This window comes from Heptranchias perlo, chromosome 10 (genome assembly GCF_035084215.1).
Source record: "Heptranchias perlo isolate sHepPer1 chromosome 10, sHepPer1.hap1, whole genome shotgun sequence".
NCBI classification, from domain to species: domain Eukaryota; kingdom Metazoa; phylum Chordata; class Chondrichthyes; order Hexanchiformes; family Hexanchidae; genus Heptranchias; species Heptranchias perlo.
The window spans coordinates 59,496,316-59,517,742 of NC_090334.1; the positions used below are offsets into that span (position 1 = coordinate 59,496,316).

Consider the following 21,427-nt stretch of genomic DNA (forward strand, 5'->3'; position numbering starts at 1 on the left):
ACTAGGACCCCCAGATCCCTTTGTACTGCAGTACTTTCCAGTCTCTCGCCATTAAGATAATAACTTGCTCTCTGAATTTTCCTGCCAAAGTGCATAACCTCACATTTTCCAATATAGGACGATCCTGTTGCACACAGGAATTGTCCGGGACACACGGACATTCCGCACGTCACCCTGGCGCGGGCAACCCCCACGCAGCTCTCTTTTGGACGTCACCATACCGTGGGTGAGAGGTCAGGCGCATGCGTGGTCCCAGTGGCGTTTCTTACTGAATGGCCATCTGTTAAACGGAGCAGTTGGCGTCTTTAAAATGCGAAACAAGCAATCCAGTGGCTGGCGTTTGATTTCGGGAGTGTCGGTGAGTTTGAAGGCGTTGGCTGGCATCAGGAGCAGGTCTGATAAAAGCAGCAGCAGCAGTGGCGGGGGAGTCGGGCCGCCTGTGTGTTTTGGGTGGTGACTGTTTACGGCTATGCCATAGAAACGCATGTGTAGAGCAGCGCGGAATCGCGGCCATAGGGACAGGTGGCCGCCGAGTCTCGGTCCGTTCACGGCAGGGCAGGTACGTGAAGAGGGCGTCGAACCGTAAACCCGGTGTCTGCAGGTTGCTATGGGCGGCTTGGGTGGGGGGTGTTGGTGAATTGAAATTCTGGCAGCGTCGTGTGATTAACCTGTTACTGGGCTGTGTAGTTTTAACCCGCTTGAAATGAAAACAGTCTCCGTGCAATATTTTAATACCGTAAAATGATCAAGTTGTATATGCGTTGGGCTGACTTGTGCGCCAAAACGGAGCTGCAAATACCGTGACTGAATTCAAATGACTAGATGTCAATGGTTTTATTCGAAAAAGTAAGTTTTATGGTAATGTTGCTTCTTGTGATATGTTTGATATTTCTATTTGTAGTTCATAATTTATGGTGCAAAAATGTTCACTTTTCTTAGCATTGTTGTGTTTAGCATTCATTTTGGCTGTTGTAATTTGGCAAACAAATATAGGCTGCCCATATTGGACCCAATGGTAATTTCAGGACTACCATCTGAGACTGCTATAATTCTGTATATTTTTAAAAACGAATGCAAGTTAACGTGTGTATTATATCTGTGTAAAACCTCAAAATGTCTTCCAGCACCCTGAAAATATTATTCGATCTAGCTTCTGATTTAAGGACTTTTGTTCAGGCACCTTTTACATTGTGGATAGGTGTAGCCAGGATCCCAGAAGACCAAAGCCAAAATTACTTCCCTACATCACAGTTCATTTTAAAATTCGAAGTCTGATGACCTCTACTAATGAGCTTAGGCGTTGAAGTTGTTTCCCCAAAGACTAAAAACAATAAGCAATTTATTAGCCTGTCTCACTAGTTGAGAAACCCATTGTGTTGGGAAGCTCAGCAGGGATTGTCTGACATTAGCCATCACCTTGGATTGTCAACATGGAAATAAAAATGGAGACAAATGCTCACTGACAGGTTAGAATGCAGGAAGGTAGTTAGAGGTTAAGTCAAACAAGACTGATGTGGGGAAATGTAGCATATTCATTATTTTGTATAAGTATGTGAAAACAAGTTGTACTGATTTTAATTGAGTCTGAGCATAATGGTTTCTCTATATGTTCACTTGCTATCTATGAAATAAAGCAGCTTAGTGCTTCATATCTAGCTAAGTGTATTCTCAGTCTGCCTTTGAAAAAGACTGAAGAAGCACATGTGAGGGCATGTGAATAAGATCTGATATCCAGTTTGTATGTCAAGGGAGACATGTTGCATTCTCTGGGTTCCCTATTTTTTAAGTAGATATTGGGTAGTGTGAGTTAACTCTGGCACATAAGGGCCACTTACAGGAGCAACTGAGAGTGCTGAACTCAGTAAGGTATCTACAGCAGACTCTGAACTTGTAACAATACTGTTGATCATTGACAGGCTAGCCTGACTCACTGATGGGATCTGAGTGCTGGTACTTTTTATATTCAACCCTAGATAGCTATTGCCGTTGCCCTCAACAGTCCTGGCGAGATGAATAGTGGGAAACTTAGCAATGAGCTGTTCTATTTTAGCTGGTTAACCTCTACCAGTAACCCAAAGCCTTGACTTTTACCAACTTGTGCCTAAGTCCTCTAGGCTTGGATAAGTATGTTCTCCCTACAGGGAGAGAGTCAGGCCTGCATATCAGGCAAATGGAAATTCAATTGAATTGCTCAGTAATTTGGAGATTTATAAGCATAATGATCTATTACTATGTATATCTGACAATTGGCTAACCTAAATAAGTAACTTTATCATAGCAGCAGGCAAACCAATGGCTGTGCATTCCAGTTGGTATGTATTCAACTGGCTTCACAGTGACTGTTCAGGGGGTGAACAGCTGAGATATACAGACCATCAAGGTTCCGGGTTTGAGCTGAGTGATTTGATCTCAACCAAGATAAAAGTAGGGATGCTACAATTGCCCTCTGTGCCCTTGGGTTAGGGAGGGAAAAGTCATTCTAGATTCTGCCTCTTGATTACTATTTAGTGACCTCAACTAGAATGTGTGAGAATAAAATCTTAACTTGGCTATGGTATCCCCACTCCCTTCTCTTATGTGGTTGAATACCTACAGCTGTTGATGTAGGCTTATATGTGAAGAATATCCTCTTGGACAACATACCGTGGGACTGTGCTCCATCAAGGAGTCAACATAATCAAAGGGGGGGGGAGAAAATTGGCAATAAGAGATAGATGTTTCCAACTGAACATTTTTATACTGTTCACTTGCAATTTTTCACATACATTTTTAAATTTATCTTTTGAGTTTGTATTTTTTGTTGACTGTATTTTGCAAAAAGTGAAGAACTTTTGTGAAATTCTGGTGGTGCTGTGTGCTAGTCGGTCAAGACCCAAACTGTCCTCTAACAGAGGATTTCAAGCTGATTTTTTTAAAGTATTCTGTGTTTGGGTATAAAATCTGATGGGAATTGTTTTTCAGTTGCAACATCTACATAATTAAAAATCCATTGTGTCACTTTTCAAAAGCGTCACATGTTGAAAGGATGACATCAAAGAAGTTGTACGTCCACAGGGCAAAACATTTTGATTGTTTCAAATAACCATTTACCAATTTAGTCACCAATGAAATATCCAATCAACTAACTGTAAACAAATGAGAATACTAAAAAAAAATCCAAAATAAAGCTGAACAATGAAATCTCTCCATTTATTCTCCAAGCTACTATTCACAATCCAACAAGTACCGTAAAAGCAACTAATCAAATTATTCAAATAATTTCTTCACACTTTTTAACCACCATTTTTCTTTCTTCACTCAGATCAGTGTATGCAGCTAGAAAGAACAGTTAGAAAGTAACAAAAAAATACACTTTTTTTTAAAAGAACACTAAATGTACCCTTAAAATTGGTTGTTTAATGTTAGAAATGCCTGTAAGAACTTTCTATCCAGATAGGTTGCCCTTTTGCGTGGGGCTTTACTTGGACATTTTATCTGGGCTTGGGTGCTGAGGATTTTCAACTGCTGTGGACAAATTCTGTGTTTGAGAGAGAAAGTCATCGTGGAAGTTGTAGTTTTCACCCTGCTCTTGTGGAACTACAGTACCCAGACCATACTGTAACAATGGGCAGAAAACATACAAATAATAACTGTGAGGCACAGGCGGTGGGGGAAAAAAAGCAGGAAAAATTTAAATATTTTGAACGAACAGTGTTTAAAATAAGATTCTTTGTGTTCCTGAAGGGATTGATATTTGCACCAGGGGTAGAGAGGGATGTTTGAGGCATTTTGATGTTAACCTCTGGCATTGTGACTACAGTCAGTAAACCAACTAGGTATGGACTGTGACAATTGACCACCTTTTTTAAAGTGCTGAATGTTATAGAAATACATAGAAGTCGATCAGGTAGATACAGAGAAACTATTTCCTCCAATGGGGGGAAATCCAGAACAAGGGGGCATAATCTTAAAATTAGAGCTAAACCATTTAGGAGTGAAATCAGGAAGGATGTTTTCACACAAAGAGTAGTGGAAATCTGGGACTCTCTTCCCCAGAATGCTGTGGATACTGGGTTAATTGAAATTTTCAAGACTGAGATCAATGGATTTTTGTTAGGTAAGTGTATGAACGGATATAGAGCAAAGATAGGTAAATTAGGTTGAGGTACTGATCTAATTGAATGGCGGAACATGCTCGAGGGGCTGAATGGACTTACTCCTGTTCCTGTGTTACAATACGGAAACAGGCCATTCGGCCCAACCAGCCTGTGCCGACGCATCCCTTCCATGTGAGCAAATAGTCCTGATCACATTTACTTGCCCTGTTCCCATATCCCTTCATCCCTGAATGTTGGAGACTTGACAGTAAGAAAACCTCCCTGAGCAGTACTTCGCCAATGAGAACTTCAGCATGAACTAGAAATCTACTTTGGGAAGGGAGAGAAAAAATAACTTTCATAATCATGTAAACAACTGAGATAAAAGGATCCTAATAAACAAATAGATAAACTACTTGCATTTTAAGCAGATTCTTTGGGAGGTAGAGCAAAAAATTATATTGTAAATAGATGGGAATAAGAGGTTTTAGAGTGAAAAACAAGCAGTTATGACTTGAGCAAGTTTTTTTTTAAAAGAAGTAGATAAATAATATTACAGATATTACCATAGAATCATACAGCATAGAAGGAGGCCATTCGGCCCAATGTGCCTGTGCCGGTTCTCTGAGCAAGCCACCAATTAGTCCCATTCTCCTGCTCTTTCCTCATAGCCCTGCAGTTTTTTCCTTTTTAAGTATGTGTGTATGTATATATAATATATATCCAATTCCCTTTTGAAAGTTATTATTGAATCTGTTTCCATCACCCTTTCAGGCAATGCATTCCAGATCATAACAACTCGCTGAGTTTTAAAAAAAAATTCTGTGAAGCTTATATCTTTCAGTATTGGTAAGGGCTCGTCAGTTATGTGATGTATTGCTTCAGTAAATTTGCTGCATTACAGTGATGGGCAAACTGCTTTTGCATTTGAGTTGCAGCAGGCCCACAGTAAACATAGAACCTGCATTAAAGGTCTTGAACTACCCCTAACATGGGGTATCTACTGCTTATTTAGAAATTTTGTAAGTTGAGTAGTTAGTCATTAAATTTGGTACAGTTCTGCAAGTATATTACATGCTTTCAAACTCCCAGTGTTCTCTCCCCAACCATCACATTAATCTATATTGAGCAACTGCACTGCATCCTCATTGTAATGATAAATTGATGCCATATCCAAAATGTGTGAATTTAATAATATCTTTTAAAGTGGTTGTTTACTAGGTGTGATAGTGGAGACAATGTCTGTGATCCTAAACTTGGATATCTAGGTGTTTTACTGTTAAATTCTGACATTCCCAGGCAAAACAAGACTTTGGAAATACTGACGATGTAAGAATTGTGCGAAATCAGGATGGGTCCAGATGTCCCACTACTAAATGACTACAAACAGGAATTCTTTTGGAAGCGGTTTCCACAGACAGTACTAGGAGGACCACGATTCAAACTTGGATACTGTGCTCCACCATACATCTATGTTAACCAGATAATCCTGTTCCTGATACCATGGGTTTTTGGTGGTTTAGGGACTGTTCTTTACCAGCTAAGTATATTAGAAGATTATTATACATCAATCCTTGCTGCAGGGTTGATGCTGCTAGCAGCCTTCATTGTTCAAGGCATGAACCTGTGGGTCAGGCAGAAGAGTGTGACTGTCGAAACGTTCCCGTCTGAAAATACTCTGGCAGATGAGGACGAATTTGAGTTTTCCAGCTGTGCTGGGTCAGAGACAGTAAAATTCATCATACCTGGAAAAAAATATTTGATCAACACAGTTTTTCACTCCATTCTAGCTGGAGCATTATGTGGCCTTGGAACATGGTATTTGCTACCCAACAGGTTAATGATACTATATGCCAACACAGGGGCAACTGTTGTGCTCTTTGTTTTTGGTTGGGTGACTGTGTGCATTGGAGAATATTCATTAATAATAAATACTGCTGTAGAGATTGCTACATTCCAACCACAGGATACGTATGAAATCAATGCACTTACTAGACCACTTTATATTTTTATTTTCATTGCAGTGGATCTAGCCTACAGGTATACAACTTTTTAAATCTTTCTTAAAATGTTGATTTGGTGAGATTAGTTTTAGAATTAGGGCTGAATAAAGTAGTTAAGGCCGTATTTAGGTTCAGGTTTTGACCTGATTTTCAGATTTTGATGTCTTAAAGATACCGCTGATTGCATGAGGTATAGTTGTAGTTCCGTAATATGGCTGGATGTGTCACCTCGGTCCGAAATTATCCTAACTTGAAAATTTTTGGAAAAACTAAAATGAGCATTTTTTGGAATTGGCCCAGTTTGGATTCTGAAATGCCTCTCGAGTTCTTCCTACATTAGAGCTGTATTTGAGATTCCTAATAGTTTGGGTTTTAGAAAGTGTTTGAAGTGGAATAGCCTTCATGAACTACGGTTAAAAATTAAAAAGTTCAGCTAAGCATCTTCATTTTCAATTTTGCATTGTACTGACTTATAATCAAGGAAAGTTTGTACATACTGAGTTTTAGAGGAATGATGTTGTGTCTCCAATCTGAGCTTGACTAATGTTACTTGAGGTGATGGAGGGGAAACTTGTCGGTCAACTCCAGAATAGGAACTGAACTGGTTAAGAGCTCCCAAGCAAGGAGGTCAGTTTGGATTTAGGAAGCTAATTTGGCGGGATAGAGAAGGTAGATGCAATGCCACATCTAAAATATTTTCAGATTATTAATCAAAATATGTGGCTTAAGATTCTTCATTTTCCACCCATTCCATCCCAAGTAGACTGTCATAGAATCATAGGAAGGTTACAGCACGGAAGGAGGCCATTCAGCTCTGAGTCTGTGCCAGCTCTATGCAAGAGCAGTCCAGCTAGTCCCACTCCCCTGCCCTATCCCTGTAGCCCTGCAAATTTTTTCCTTTCAAATACTTATCCAGTTCCCTTTTGAAGGCCATGATTGAATCTGCCTCCACCACCCTCTCTGGCAGTACATTCCAGATCCTAACCACTCACTGTGTTTTAAAAAAAAAAGTTTTTCTTCATGTCACCTTTGTTCTTTTGCCAGTCACCTTAAATCTATGTCCTCTGGTTCTTGACCCTTCCGCCAATGCGAACAGTTTCTCTCTATCTATTCTGTCTGGACCCTTCATGATTTTGAATACCTCTATCAAATCTCCTCGCAACCTTCTCTGTTCCAAGGAGAACAACCCCAGCTTCTCCAGTCTATCCACTTAACTAAAGTCCCTCATCCCTGGATTTATTCTAGTAAATCTCTTTTGCACCCTCTCTAAAGACTTCACATCTTTCCTAAAGTGCTGTGCCCAGAACTGGACACAATACTCCAGCTGTGGCCAAACCAGTCTTTTATGAAGGTTCATCATGACTTCCTTGCTTTTGTACTCTATGCCTCTATTTATAAAGCCCAGGATCCCGTATAGTTTTTTAACCGCTTTCTCAACTTGCCTTGCCACCTTCAACAATTTGTGCACATATACCCTCAGATCTCTCTGTTCCTGCACCCCTTTGAGAATTGTGCCCTTTAGTTTATATTGCCTCCCCTATTCTTCCTACTGAAATGTATCTCATTCTTGCTAGTAGAAATTTATCAATAATATATTGACTTCTGGCTTGTGCAAAATTTAATTGTTTATAATATTTAACTAATAGTAGGCTATCTCAACCAGAAGATTGGATTTGGAATAAAGAGATTAATAGCTGAACCATTTTGTACCATGGTCCTTTTTGGAATTAATATTTGACTCTTTTCCTTTCCTCAGATTTACTCTAAACCCAATCCTGCTTCAAACAAATCAGATTTTGCACATTATTTTTGTATTTCTGCCTGTGCTCTGGGCAATTGGCATTTTGCCTCCTGTGGATGCACTTTTCTTATGGGTTCTCGAACAAGTCTTAGAATTTGGGTTTGGAGGTTCACCCATGGCAACCAATGTAAGGTAAGATTTAAAGTCTTCACAAATGGGAAACGTGCGATGACTTAGTAGTAAAGACAATTAAACTCATAATTTCACGATCATGTACTGCCTCATCATGCATCCCACAGGCTATAGTACATTTTGTGTTGACCGTTTGATATTGGTTGGTCTTCCCGAATCGCACTGTCTTGAGGCCCAATTTGTACATCATTTAGTGATGCTGCAAAGTCCATTCAGAGCATGTGGTTTTATGAAAGGGCCTGCGATTGTGTTAAGCTGCTGCCTAACAAACAGATCCTGATTCACAACGTTGCTCTACATTGGACACTGATGCTTTTCATTTTTGAGTCCGTGCAAGTAAGGCATTTTTTTGTCATTCTGATAAATGTTCTGTCCTACCCTCCTCTCCTGAAGGCATTGATTTCCTGAGGTACCGCTCAAAGAGTGTCAGAGGCCCTTCACTGCTTTGCCAAAGTTACCTTTATTCATGTGTGAGGCTTGACAGTAATGTCAGCGGGCTATTTATTCATATGGCACTACAACCAAACTTGATCCTGTCCTCATCTGATGTACATGTGTGCCTCTAGCAGAGGTCACTGGACAGTGATCAGGAGAGGGAGACCATTGTTAATCTCTTCCCGAATCCAGAGGCACTGAAACTAATTGTTGGAACCTTCTGCCTCATATCAGCTAACTGGGCAAATAACAAGCATCAAAATGTGGCACCTTTCTGATCTTTATGGCTCAATGATTTAACCAGGTTCAATAAACAAGAAATTATGCCTTGTATAGGTAATGCAACAACTTAGACTGCCTATTATTATCACAAACTGTGATGCAAATACTTTGCTGTAGAACGTCCTATTTCAATTTATGTTGTGGCGGGGGGGGGGGGTGGAAAAGACCCATGTATTTCAATTCCCTGCATATCACTCCAAAGCGTGCAAGCTGAAAATATGTGTTTGCTTCAGTAGTAGTAATTATTCAAGGAACTAAAGGATGGGCATATGGCAAGGGAAGGAAATAAGTGGGAGATGTGAAGGAAATAAATATCTGGAAGAACGTCTGAATGCCTAACTTTTATCTACATGCATTTCCTGAAAATGAAACTGCACCATTGTATACTAGACACAATACTTTCTGTAGTTAATTATCAGTTAATACCCTGTAAACTTAGTTACAAATGCTTTATTAGGCTATACAAACCTCCTACTGCACTATTTTCAGCTCTGATTTTTTTTTTAAAACATAGGAACTCAAACTAGATGTGGAAAAAAAAAAGCAAACCAGACACTTGCAGTGTTTAATGATTGACCATAGTTCTAGATGTGAAACTTTTGTACTCTAACTTCATAACACCAGGAGTTATTACATTATAATATAGCAGGACTTGCTTTTGTGTTATGACACTAGTATAATAATGCAGTTTGTCAAATAGTAACTACTACAGTTGAAGTTTTATTTGTGATCCCTCAATAACTTCTTTAACACAGCCTATTCCTGACAACGGTTAACTAACTTCAGTGTGTTTCTTTTTTAAAAATAGCTACCATTTTAAACTAGAATATAGGAACAGAAACATAAATACTGTGGCTACAAGAGCAGGTCAGAGGCTGGGTATTCTCTGGTGAGTGACTCCCCAAAGCCCTTCCACCATCTACAAGGCACAAGTCAGGAGTGTGATGGAATACTCTCCACTTGCCTGGATGAGTGCAGCTCCAACAACATTCAAGAAGCTCAACACCATCCAGGACAAAGCAGCCCGCTTGATTGGCACCCCATCCACCACCCTAAACATTCACTCCCTTCACCACCGGTGCATCGTGGCTGCAGTGTGTACCATCTACAGGATGCACTGCAGCAACTCGCCAGGGCTTCTTCGACAACACCTCCTAAACCCGCAACCTTTACCGCCTAGAACGACAAGGACAGCAGGCGCATGGGAACACCACCTGCACGTTCCCCTCCAAATCATACACCGTCCTGACTTGGAAATATATCGCCGTTCCTTCTTCGTCGCTGGGTCAAAATCCTGGAACTCCCTACCTAACAGGACTGTGGGAGTGCCTTCACCATATGGACTGCAGCGGTTCAAGAAGGTGGCTCACCAACTTCTCAAAGGCAATTAGGGATGGGCAATAAATGCTTGCCTTGTCAGCGACGCCCACATCTCACGAACGAATTTTAAAAAAGAGTAGGCCGTTCAGCCACTCTAGTCTGTGGCTGATTCATTTAGATCATGACTGATCTGTACCTCAACTCCTCCATTTACCCTGTTGGCCAGGGGCTGCAGTTGCTTTTGCCTGTGTGTCAGCAGTTCGGAATAAACTCAGTAGTTTCTGCAGCCCCTGGCCATCAACCCGTATTTATCCCTTGATGCCTTTGCCTAATTAAAATCTATTAATCTCCGTCTTGAAAATTTCAATTGATCCAGCATCCACAGCCTTTTGGGGGGAGTGAGTTCCAAAAAGTCAAAAAAGTGCTTCCTGATTTCACTCCTAAATGGCTTAGTTCTAATTTTAAGATTATGCCTTGTTGTAGATTCCTCCATCAGAGGAAATAGTTTCTCTGTATCTGCCCTATCAAGTCCCTTAATCATTTTAAATACCTGGATTATATCACCCCTTAACCTTCCAAGCCAAGTTTATGCAACCTGTCCTCATAATTTAAATTAAATTTCAGGGAAGCAACCAAGCAGGCACACCTACATCTCTTTCCCAATGGACAGAGCGAAGCAGGACGAGAGAACATTAGGCTTCACCTGCATTGCGGGCTTCCCCACAATACGAGGTGAGAGTGCTATCACTGAACCAAAGCTGACACTCTTTGCACCCCGTTTCCAATGCCCCCAACTTTGGTCCATAATCAGTCGCTGTTCTTGGTCTCGGCCTCATTGACCAGCCGCTCCAGGGCCTGCCATGATTTTGTCTTTTGATATTTAAATCAATGCAAGGCCGAATGACTGAGTCCTCAGCATCACTGAATCATGCTGGATTCAAATTCCCCTCTCATTCTCCTCCTTCTGCGCGCAGGCACACACACACACACACACACACACACACACACACACACACACACACACACACACACACACACACACACACTCTCTCTCTCTCTCTCTCTTCCTCCTGCCCTGGCTTCCTCTAGGCTCTGGATCTGCTTCAACGTCCTCCTTCCACCGTCCTCAGGCTTCTCGCTCTCCTTTAGCTTCTTTCTATGCTCTTCTTTCTCCCCTCCCTGACCCCCCCCCACTTAGCCTCCAGTGATGCAGCCCTTCCTTGGCCCTACTTCAATTATCCCCAACCTGCTTCATAATTTGATTTTGATTCCCCATGTATAACGCTACAGAAAATGAGCCAGCATATTGTATTATTTTCTTTGCCTCATGATCATTAATGCGCACATACAATTGAGACACAGGTTCCAAGTTAGTGACTACATTATACTTGCATAGCAGGAAACTGATAATTCTTAGTGCTGTACTACATAGAATTACATAGAATGTACAGTGCAGAAACAGGCCATTCGGCCCAACAGGTCCATGCTGGTGTTTATGCTCCACACGCACCTCCTCCCTCCCTACTTCATCTAACCCTATCAGCATATCATTCTATTCCTTTCTCCCCGGTGTTTATTTAGCTTCCCCTTAAATGCCTCCATGCTAGTCGCCTCAACTACTCCTTGTGGTAGCGGGTTCTACATTCCAACTACACTCTGGGTAAAGAAGTTTCTCCTGAATTCCCTATTGGATTTATTAGTGCCTATGTTATATTTATGGCCCCTAGTTCTGGTTTCCCCCGTAAGTGGAAACATCTTTTCTATGTCTACGCTGTCAAACCCTTTCATTATCTTATCGACCTCTATATCAGGTCGTCCCTCAGTCTTCTCTTTTCTAGAGAAAAGAACTCCAGCCTGCTCAATATTTCCTGATAGGTATAACTTCTCAGGTCTAGTATCAGCCTAGTAAATCTTTTTTGCACCTTCTCTGGGGCCTCTAAATCCTTTTTATAATATGGAGACCACAACTGTTCACAGTATTCCAGATGTGGTCTAACCAAGGTTCTATACAAGTATAACATAACTTCTCAGCTTTTCAATTCAATTCCTCTAGAAATAAACCCCAGTGCTTGGTTTGCTTTTTTTATGGACTTATTAACCTGCGTTGCTACTCTTAGTGATTTATGTATCTGTACCCCAATACCCCTCTGCTATTCTACCCTATTTAGATTCTTATTATCCAAGCAGTATGTGGCCCTCTTATTCTTCCTACCAAAATGTAATAATGCTGTGTTTAATTTTACATCTATGCTTTTTATTTCTGCAGGTTATTGGTTATGTTTATTGTGTCCGTTGGAGTGGTGATTGCAACATTCTTTATCCCCAGCACTCTTGGTGTGGTGCTGTTCACAACTGGAATGGGATTTATACTTAGTCTTGATCTCAGCCAACTTGAGGCTTCATTCAGATTCTGCTGCAAGACAGCTCATGCCTCATTAGAATATCCTAAACATTTTAGTAACCGACTTGGATGGCAGCTTGGCTGGAAAGAAGCCTTGATTTATATTAGTCTTCTTATAACAACACTTGCAGAAGCTGGTTTATTACATTTCTTTGCAACAAGATCAACTACATCTAAAATAAGTCCTCAGGCCACAATAAGCTATATCTTAATAGTAACACTGGTAGTATGGAAGATTTTCCAAGAAATTCAAGGTGCATATATTCTGTTTGGATTCTTCCGAAATCCTTTGTTTCCCAAAGACATAAGGACTGTTAAAGTTTTTAAACAGAAACAAGCAATATTGGTGAAGGCTGGCTTGATTCAAAGGATTCTCCTCAATCTCAGTAAGTTGCCTAAAGCAGTAATAGACTAGTTGGTTATTGCTGTGTGTAGTTTATTTCTGGCAAGGTGCCTGTGCCTTTCTCTCCTCTTTCATCCTCTCCCCTCTTTTTTTCTCTCTTTTTCTGTTTCCACTGTGTCTAAGTATTATAGATGTGTACTGAATTTTTATCTTTCACTTTTTAAAAAAAGTTTGACACATGCTACAATATGGGACAGGGTGGGTTGGGGAGAGGTTTCTGGGAGGTGCTGTGGAATGCATGGTTGTAAGACAAATTTGGAGGTTGGGGCTTGTGCCAAGAGGAAGCAGTGGATGTGCAGCTGCAGTCTTGTATTCCAGATGTGATGGTGCTCCTGTTAAGAGAGCATGGAATAGGCCCAGAGGTCAAAGCTGGATGGGGAGGGAGCTGACCTGGGACAGAGATGTAAGGAAATGGAGAGGTACCTTTTTGATACTGGCCCTTTTTTTTGTATTTTTTTTGGGGGGGTTGTATTCGATCTGCTAATAATTGATTTAAATTAGTGACATTTGTACAGAAGGCCATCGCATCTGTCCAGCTGAAGATAGAGAAATGCTAAATGGAAGAGGGGGAAGAAAAAATGAGCAAATCAAATTAGAAAACAAATATAATAAAATCCTGATTAACACAATGGTGCTGCATATTAGAATACTCTGTGCACAGTGCTACAGAGTGGTGAAAGTTTTTTTTCAACCCATCCCATTCAAAGTTCAGCTGTTTCCTAACAACATATTCATGAATCTGACTTGAACCTTCATTAACACAGCACTTGAAACCTGTTCGAAAGGTATTTGTTTGTAGATGGTTTCCATTTCCCATCTTCTAATCCTGGTTCTCTCAGCAGTTGTCTGCAGTATAAATCTATTAGTGGTATATGTAAGGAGAATTTGTCAGGATTGTAAGGCACAAAAATCAACAAGGTTCTCGGTTGATCAATGTTGTGATGCTTTCAACATGTTTTTAAGATAATGTTGAAGCAGTCTGCATTTTTGGAAACAGCGGGGCTTCTAATAACAGTCTGTTTGTTACAGTCTCTCCATTTGCCATGGTAGCCTTTCTTTCAGTGGATACTTCACTAAAGGATCTCCACACAGCATCTCTTTGTATTGGATTCACACGGGCATTTCGAATAGTAAGTTGTGTAGTGCTTTGGTGCAATGAAATTTTAAAACTTTTTTAATTTACACAATTCCTTCTACCTTTTTATCTGATCTTAAAAATCAAAATACACTTTTTAAAACCAGTTTTTTTTCTTGGTCACATGACCATCTAATTAAGAGCCTAGATCCATTCTTGCTGGTAAATCCAAAACTATGTTGAAGATTTGTTCTTAAAGGAATAATGTATTTATGCTTCCCGATCCTCAAAATCTCTTAAAATGTTTCTGTTTTCTTGGTCCATTTAATGTTTAATGCGTTGCATGTCTCCAGCAAAAACATCTCTTCTATTTCATTCATCATATTCAGAAACGTGTTGTGTCAACCTTTTTCCATCCTCTGTCTGTTCTTTAAAATGTTTGGTTTCTGTCTTTCTGCTGAGTTAGAAGACAAATGGGATTGTGGCAGAATCTGGTGGTATATTTTGCTTTGTGTGTAATAGTTCAAGAAAAATTATACTAAACTAAGGAAGCTTATAATTGGAAGTTTGTGGGTTGAAGCCCGACTCCTGGACTCGATCACGTAATCTAGGCTAACACTCCAGTACAGTGCTGAGGGAGTGCTGCATTGTTGGAGGTGCCAGCCACGAGATGAGATGTTAAACTGATGGCCCATCAGGTGGATGTAAAAGATCCCATGGCATTATTTGCAGAAGAGTGGGAGTCTTCCTGGTGTGGTGACCACTATTTTTCCCTTAATGAATATTACCAAAAACAGATTTGTCTCATTGCTGTTTATGGGGCTTGCTGTGCAGAAAATGGTTGCTGCTTTTGCCTACATAAGTCACTGCACTTCAAACTCATTTATTGTCTGCAAAGTACTTTGGGAGATTTCTGAGGGACATGATAAGATGCCATATAAATGCAAATCTTTCTTTACATGCTGAGCAAAGCCCTCTGGTTGATTAAGACACAGATGTTGATTACCGCTTATTGTATTCAAAGTATATCACTGAAGGAGAGTTTTCTTTACAAAAGATACAGCTAAAAGGAAAAAGGAATCACTTCATAGAGTGATGAGGCTCAGGTTACATTGAACCTACTTTTCCTCAAATCGGTTACAGTACTGTAATGGTTATGGCATGTCCTAGGAGGTTGAGAGTCAATTCTCAGTATGGAAAGTTATGAAATTGAACCCAATAAATCTAGAAACTAGAGTGGGGCAATAAATGTAACCTTGCCAGCGCTGTCCAGATCCCAAGAACAAACCTTAAGGAAAAAAGAAAATTCTTTATCTTGGCTTTACTGCCCAACAAAAGGCAGACTTCACACAACGAGGAAATGGAACTTGAAAGCTGAGTCACTCTGGGAATTCATTTTACTCTTGTTATCTTAAATGTTTTACTTTGCCAATTTTATTTTCTTCAGCAAACACTGACTCTCTTGCTGGGGTATGTTTCCAAGGGTGCTGGCAGATCCCCAGTAACTTGGCCAAGTGACTATTGTTAATGTGTAAGCATAAATGACTAGGCTAATACTGTGCAAGACATCACAGCTGAATCCAATCCTGTCCAGCAGTCCCTTGATAGTGATAAGATGAGGGGTTCTGAGGCTAATTGAAGCACCCCCACCTATTGTCCCAGTTGAAATTGGCCAACTAAGCACAGACAGAAATCAAACTTGAGATCTTCTGGTGCTATTTTGTGTGGTGTCTTTATCCTCAAGATCACTAGGGGAGCTCTATTGCTTTGAGTACCAGGCAGAATAAGATCTTGGTAGTAAGAGACTTCAACATTTTTGGTAAATCCTGAAATTTAAAAAAAAATTAACTTGGGATGTGTTGTCATATTTGAACTAAATTTTAGGAGCAATTGTCACTGATTTTATATAACTGAACATGTTTTTATTAATTTTTAACATTTTTCTTTTTTTAAAAAACATGTATCTGGCTGTCTTAATAGGTGTGGCAGAATACAGAGAATGCACTATTGGAAGTGGTAGTGATAGCAATTGTGCGACTTGCCACATTGCATTCAAGTCTGGTGTGGTGGAACAGTATGGGTACAGGGATCCAACTCCTAATGGTAACTACAATTTTTATTTTGTCCATTTTCCTGATTAGTCACTTCCCTCTTGGTATATGTTTTACCAGCTAGCTATAAGCAGTTATTTAGACATTTAAAAAAATATATTTTGAAATATTAATGCATTTTTACAGACAGTGAAGAAGTGGTGTGTGCCCATATAAAAATATTGACCTCATACTGTAACGGTGTGTAATTTAAATACAGTAACTGAAAAATAATGCTCTAATAAAGCAATATTAGATTACAATTCCACTACATAGTTTATAGTCTGCTGCTATCTATGTGTGAATGCTGAATTGTAGCCAAAACAATTAAATTAAAAAAAATCTCTTAACTGAAGTTTCACAGATGATAGCTCTTATATCACATTTTATCTTGCCCATTTTCCTTTGAGTGGTGCTCACTCTTTTTTTTTCTTCCTACTTTCTGCCCTCCTACAGATGTGAGGGAAAGCTTTTGTTATGGCTTATTTGTCATATAGCCAGTTGTTTGACACCTGAATGGATTTTAATAAGGCTTCATCAGATCTTGAATAGTTATTTGCAAATTTTTGCCTCAGACACAGGACTCTTTTAGAAATTGAGATGGATAGCTTGACAAAGGATTAGTGGGTTTACTGAGTAAGTGAGCCATACAGACCAGAAAGTTCACAAGTTTAATCCCCCAGTCCATGCTCAGCTAGTGGCAGTAGTGGGTGCATCTAATATTTAGATGGAAAAATATAATAGGCTGCACCATGGTTCAATGCACTGGAGTGGTGTCAGAGAGGGATATGGGTTTCCACTGAATTGGCCATATGAACATAAACACCGGCATGGACCAGTTGGGCCGAATGGCCAGTTTCTGTGCTGTAAATTCTATGTAATACTGCTCTCTGAACCTCCCTGTTGGTTTATTTGGAAGGAGTGATATGTTTCTGCAGAGTGAGGAAATTAGATTTTTGAGAGTTTGTACTGTATGAGCCTTTGGGCTAACTTTCTTCAGTACTTGTTACTTTAGTTTTTAGGACACTAGGTTTGACTCTTTTTGGTTTAAATTGATATCCTTTAATATCTTAATGATATTAACTGGGTTCAGAATAAGTTATAAACAAACTAGATTAATTTGCTTTGACCGTACTTATCTCCTCCTGGACAGGGAAGAAGCAGTGTTGGAACCACCACCATAATCATTTTGAGTATTATTCTGTTCCCAGTGTGCTGATAGTCAATGCTTTTGCTTCACTTTCGGCCCCTTCTGTCTGATTAAGCTTCTGCAAAGCGCCTTTGGATTTATTTTCTATGTTGATGGTGCTATCTAAATGCAAGTTGTTGTAGTAAATATAAATATTAATGAACAAAATAAAAGTGAAATATTCATAATGAATTTGATATTAAAGGATAAAATCCAACAAGTCCCTTTCTTGATTATATTCTATTTGGAATTTATAAAGTCCTATAAACCCACTTTTGTACCTCCTTTTGTAGGTTGGTATTATACGAGATCGTTTCTTTCAAGCAATTTCCAAGCTCAAATTTGCTTTGACTGTACTTATCTCCTCCTGGACAGAGAAGAAGCAGCGCCGGAAGTCTTCTACCACCATAATCATTTTAAATATTATTCTGTTCCCAGTTGTGCTGACAGTCATAGCTCTTTCTTCAGCACTTTCGGCCCCTTTACTTCCATTGTTTACACTTCCAGTGCTTTTGGTGGGATTTCCACGACCTAATAGGAGCTGGCCCGGATCTGTGGGTGCTGCTGCATGTATATGTCCTGATTCAGTATATTACCAGCATATGATGCACAATCTGGCTGCTGCATTTTGTACAGCATTTGCTGCTGGCAGCTTGGGTAGGTGAAGAATAATTATGTGTTTGAATGTTGTTGTTCTTAATAGTCAGCTCTTGAATGCTCAATTTGGCTAAACCTAGCAGAATTTCCTGAACTATTTTAATAGACTGAGACAGCATTTTAAACCCAAAAAAACCCATTATGTTATAATTTCTGCAACCTATGTTTTCTGTATGTTAATTATTTGAATATTTATTAAGTGTATCAGTCATGTACTTCATTTTAAATTTAAGTCATAAATTTGAATATTATCAATCTTGTTTTCAACTCAACAAATCTACCCTGCTTTTCAAGGTTGGGTGTTTGATCTACTTTTGTTCACACTAATACTTTGAAGTGCTCAAGTGTCCAGACAACCGGAAGATTAAAGGATCAATTTACCCCATTGTCTAATTATAGGCATAGTAGCTATCAAGTTGGATACACAATATTTCAATTCGTTCTTGCTGCTCAGGATGGAAACATTAGTATTTGAATATTGTAATGGTCTGAGGATGCTTTCATGATTCCATCCACTTCAGTTGGAAGGAAAACGTGCAAATCCCAACAATTCTAGGGGAGGGTCATCTCATCAATGATGAACCTTTACATTGTGAGATGTGCAGAAATCCAATGTTATAACATCAGAGGATGCTATTTATCAAAGTAATATCTTAAATTTATTTTTAAAGACTTCTATTTAATGGCTGTGACCTGTACTCTGCAACCTTTAATCTTGGTTTAAAGAGTCAAAGAAAGCAGTGTTGCTGAGTAGAAGGTTATGCTGTTTGTAAACTCAATTTGTGGGTCAGGAGTTCAGAATCAAACATTTTTTAAAAGATACATATTAATAGGTATCATTCTTTTACTACTGTTAAAGTAGAAAGTATTTAATGCCAGAAGCCTGACATGCTGGAGAGCAGCATGGCCATATCCAAACTCCTTCAGTCTTCACTTTAAATTTATATAGAACACAACAAATTCATTTGTATTTGATATACAAAACTAGTTTTTCTCTACTTTTTTTATGCTGATTGTACCGTGGAATTTGTCACAGCGTATATATAATACTTGTATTATGTTTATCTTTGGTTTAAAATTGCTGGTTTATATGATTGTTTGACATTTTATTTCAAGGGAATCCTTCACCTGGCTCTCATTTCCTGTGCCGCTTCCAGGACCGATTGATATGGGTCTTGATTTTGGAAAGAGGTTTTAGCTACTGCTGTATTAACATTAAGGTAAGATGGCGCTCTCGGTAAAAACCACTGTAGGGTTGGGTGGTGCAGTGCATTAAATAATAACATTTTATCTCTGGGATGTTGGTTCAAATCCAACTAAGAGTGATTGGATGAAAAACTCCTCTCTGGCTGTAAGGGTCTTATGTGGAATGAGTTTGGGCAGTTTCGGTTAGAATTCTAGTGAATATGCCAACAGTTCCAAACTGGAGCTGAGACATGTTGGGACAAAATAAAGGGAGTTTTACCCATTAATTGTGCTTTACCTGTCCAAGGAGTGCTTAATTCTCCTACTGGATTCCCAAAATGGAAAGTGTTTGAATCCCCAGCAATGAAATTGTTTGCCTTGATGAGCACAAATAATCTGATCTCGTTGCAGCAGTCTTGATATATATGCCAACTACAACTGTCCGTCCTTTGAATTAATTTTTCAGTGTCCTACAAAGTTGCAAATAGAATAAAATTTGGCAATAATATATCATGTTTTATAGTATGGTAGAGGAAGAATATCATATTGGTAATCTCAGTTTATAAAAGCAAAAATGACCATTACATGATTGTTATGGCTGAGGTATCTAAAAATGGTAATATAAATTGTTGCCTCTCATTTGTTTATATAGTGGGAGCAGCTGACCCCAGCATTTCGATTGCCCCTTACGAGTCCAAGGAGACACCTGTTGTCATTCCATTGTGCTGACGTCAAACATCAATGAAAATTGATGATTAGCTATTAGTTATTTTTCAGCCCAAAGTATACAGCAGTCACTGGACTGAACAATACTGCAAGGTATAGTCCTGTCTGTTGCTGACACTTGACTGAAAACATAATTTGATTCATAGATTAGAGGTTGCAGTTTTTAGTAATGATTTTTGGATCTATATTAGTAAAATATACATTGTATTTTAAAAGCCCAACCTCTGCCCTTAATTTAATGTTTGTGATCTCTACTATTTGGTCATCTAATAATCCACTCATTGTTTTGTATTGTCAAAATTTATAGCTTTTTTTCCCATAGTAAATTAAATGCTTGTTTTTTGCATTTAATTTAATTGTAAAATTTTAGCTATAATTGGCCCATCTGCTATGAATTTCAATCGAGACTGGTATTAAAATATTTTACCACATGTAACCTTGTATCGTCAAGTTTGCAGAAGTATAGGGATGTAGGTTTCAGCTCACAATTTCTCCCAAATGCTGAGTTCCTGAGGTGGAGGGGGAAATGGACAGAAGTTCCTTTTTCTAAAAAAAACTCGCTGTCTCACTTTCCGAAATATAATTTTGGACCACCAGCAACCAGTTTTGGTACAGCAGCGGCAGACACCTAGGACCAAGCCTGTTATTCTGCCACAGTTGATGCACAGCGAAACCATCCAGATAAAGAGATAAAATAAAGATGTACCTTTCAAAGTAAGCCTTGCTTTTTTAAACAAGAAACTAGATTCAATTTTCCAAGTAATTTGAACCTTTTTAATTGCTGCTACTGGAACATTATAAATTTATTTTATACCCATGCCATAATTTTTAATATATCCACCCAGTATTTCTTCTTATTCCCACACTTCTTTCACCTTAGAGAATGGGCCATTGTAAGTTACAGAATTGTCCACAGCTGCCATCGATACCACACTATAGGAAATCAACAGGAGGTGTTTTTTTCTTGATAAAATAGAATTACCAGTTAGTTCCTTCCCCTCGAGTCTAAGATATTTATTATTGAAGATTACTGGCCACTTTTTTTTGTGAATGTTTGCGTTCAAAATTTTCACTAATTTAAATTGACCGTCTGAATTTGAATTCATCTGTTTTTCATTTGGATTTGATCTCTTCATTTTACAATTTAAATCTCTGCGTGCAGGGCAATAATGCCTCTGGACTACAGACTATGGATGATTGTTTGACCAAAAGTATATTTCTGATCCTGAGAATGTTTGTGCCAATTCTGCAGGAGCTGGATTGACCACCCAAACTTATTTTTCTTAAGATGCTGAATTGTTTTTCAGAGCACAGTTTTAGTTTATCTTTCAAAGTGAATTTTAACCCAGTGGGAGAGTGTTACAGTCTACTTTGTCACCAGATCTCCTGCACAGTTGAATCCTGTGCTTGAATCATGAATCATGAAATCCACAAAATTGGAGTTAATGACATTGGTGTATTGAAGTTTACAAAGCAGAGGTCAGATGCTTCCCTACGGGGAGGCAAAATGTGAGGGCTAATCACCATGCGGCCACTTTCTCTCACATCCTCACAGCTACATACTGGACGGCATTGGTGGAGGCTTAGGAGTAGTCTCAAGTTTGTTCCTATTAGCCAAGAATGATGTGAGTGGGGATAGGAGAGAAATGAAA

At 39.2% G+C, this 21,427-nt stretch overlaps 1 protein-coding gene across 2 annotated transcripts in view; it reads left to right on the plus strand.

Annotated features, from left to right (window-relative positions):
• The first annotated feature begins 248 nt into the window (after positions 1-248).
• pcnx4 (pecanex 4) overlaps positions 249-21,427 on the plus strand; it is a 28,101-nt gene continuing 6,922 nt past the window's right edge. The window contains exons 1-8 of one of the 2 annotated variants that reach the window (XM_067991892.1): positions 249-358; positions 5,376-6,116; positions 7,836-8,012; positions 12,316-12,836; positions 13,883-13,983; positions 15,909-16,031; positions 17,501-17,864; positions 18,981-19,084. In XM_067991892.1, coding sequence (XP_067847993.1) covers positions 5,428-6,116; positions 7,836-8,012; positions 12,316-12,836; positions 13,883-13,983; positions 15,909-16,031; positions 17,501-17,864; positions 18,981-19,084 — 2,079 coding nt within the window. In that variant the 5' untranslated portion in view covers positions 249-358; positions 5,376-5,427. The remainder of the gene's footprint in view (positions 359-5,375; positions 6,117-7,835; positions 8,013-12,315; positions 12,837-13,882; positions 13,984-15,908; positions 16,032-17,500; positions 17,865-18,980; positions 19,085-21,427) is intronic. The other variant, XM_067991893.1, reaches the window with a different exon arrangement.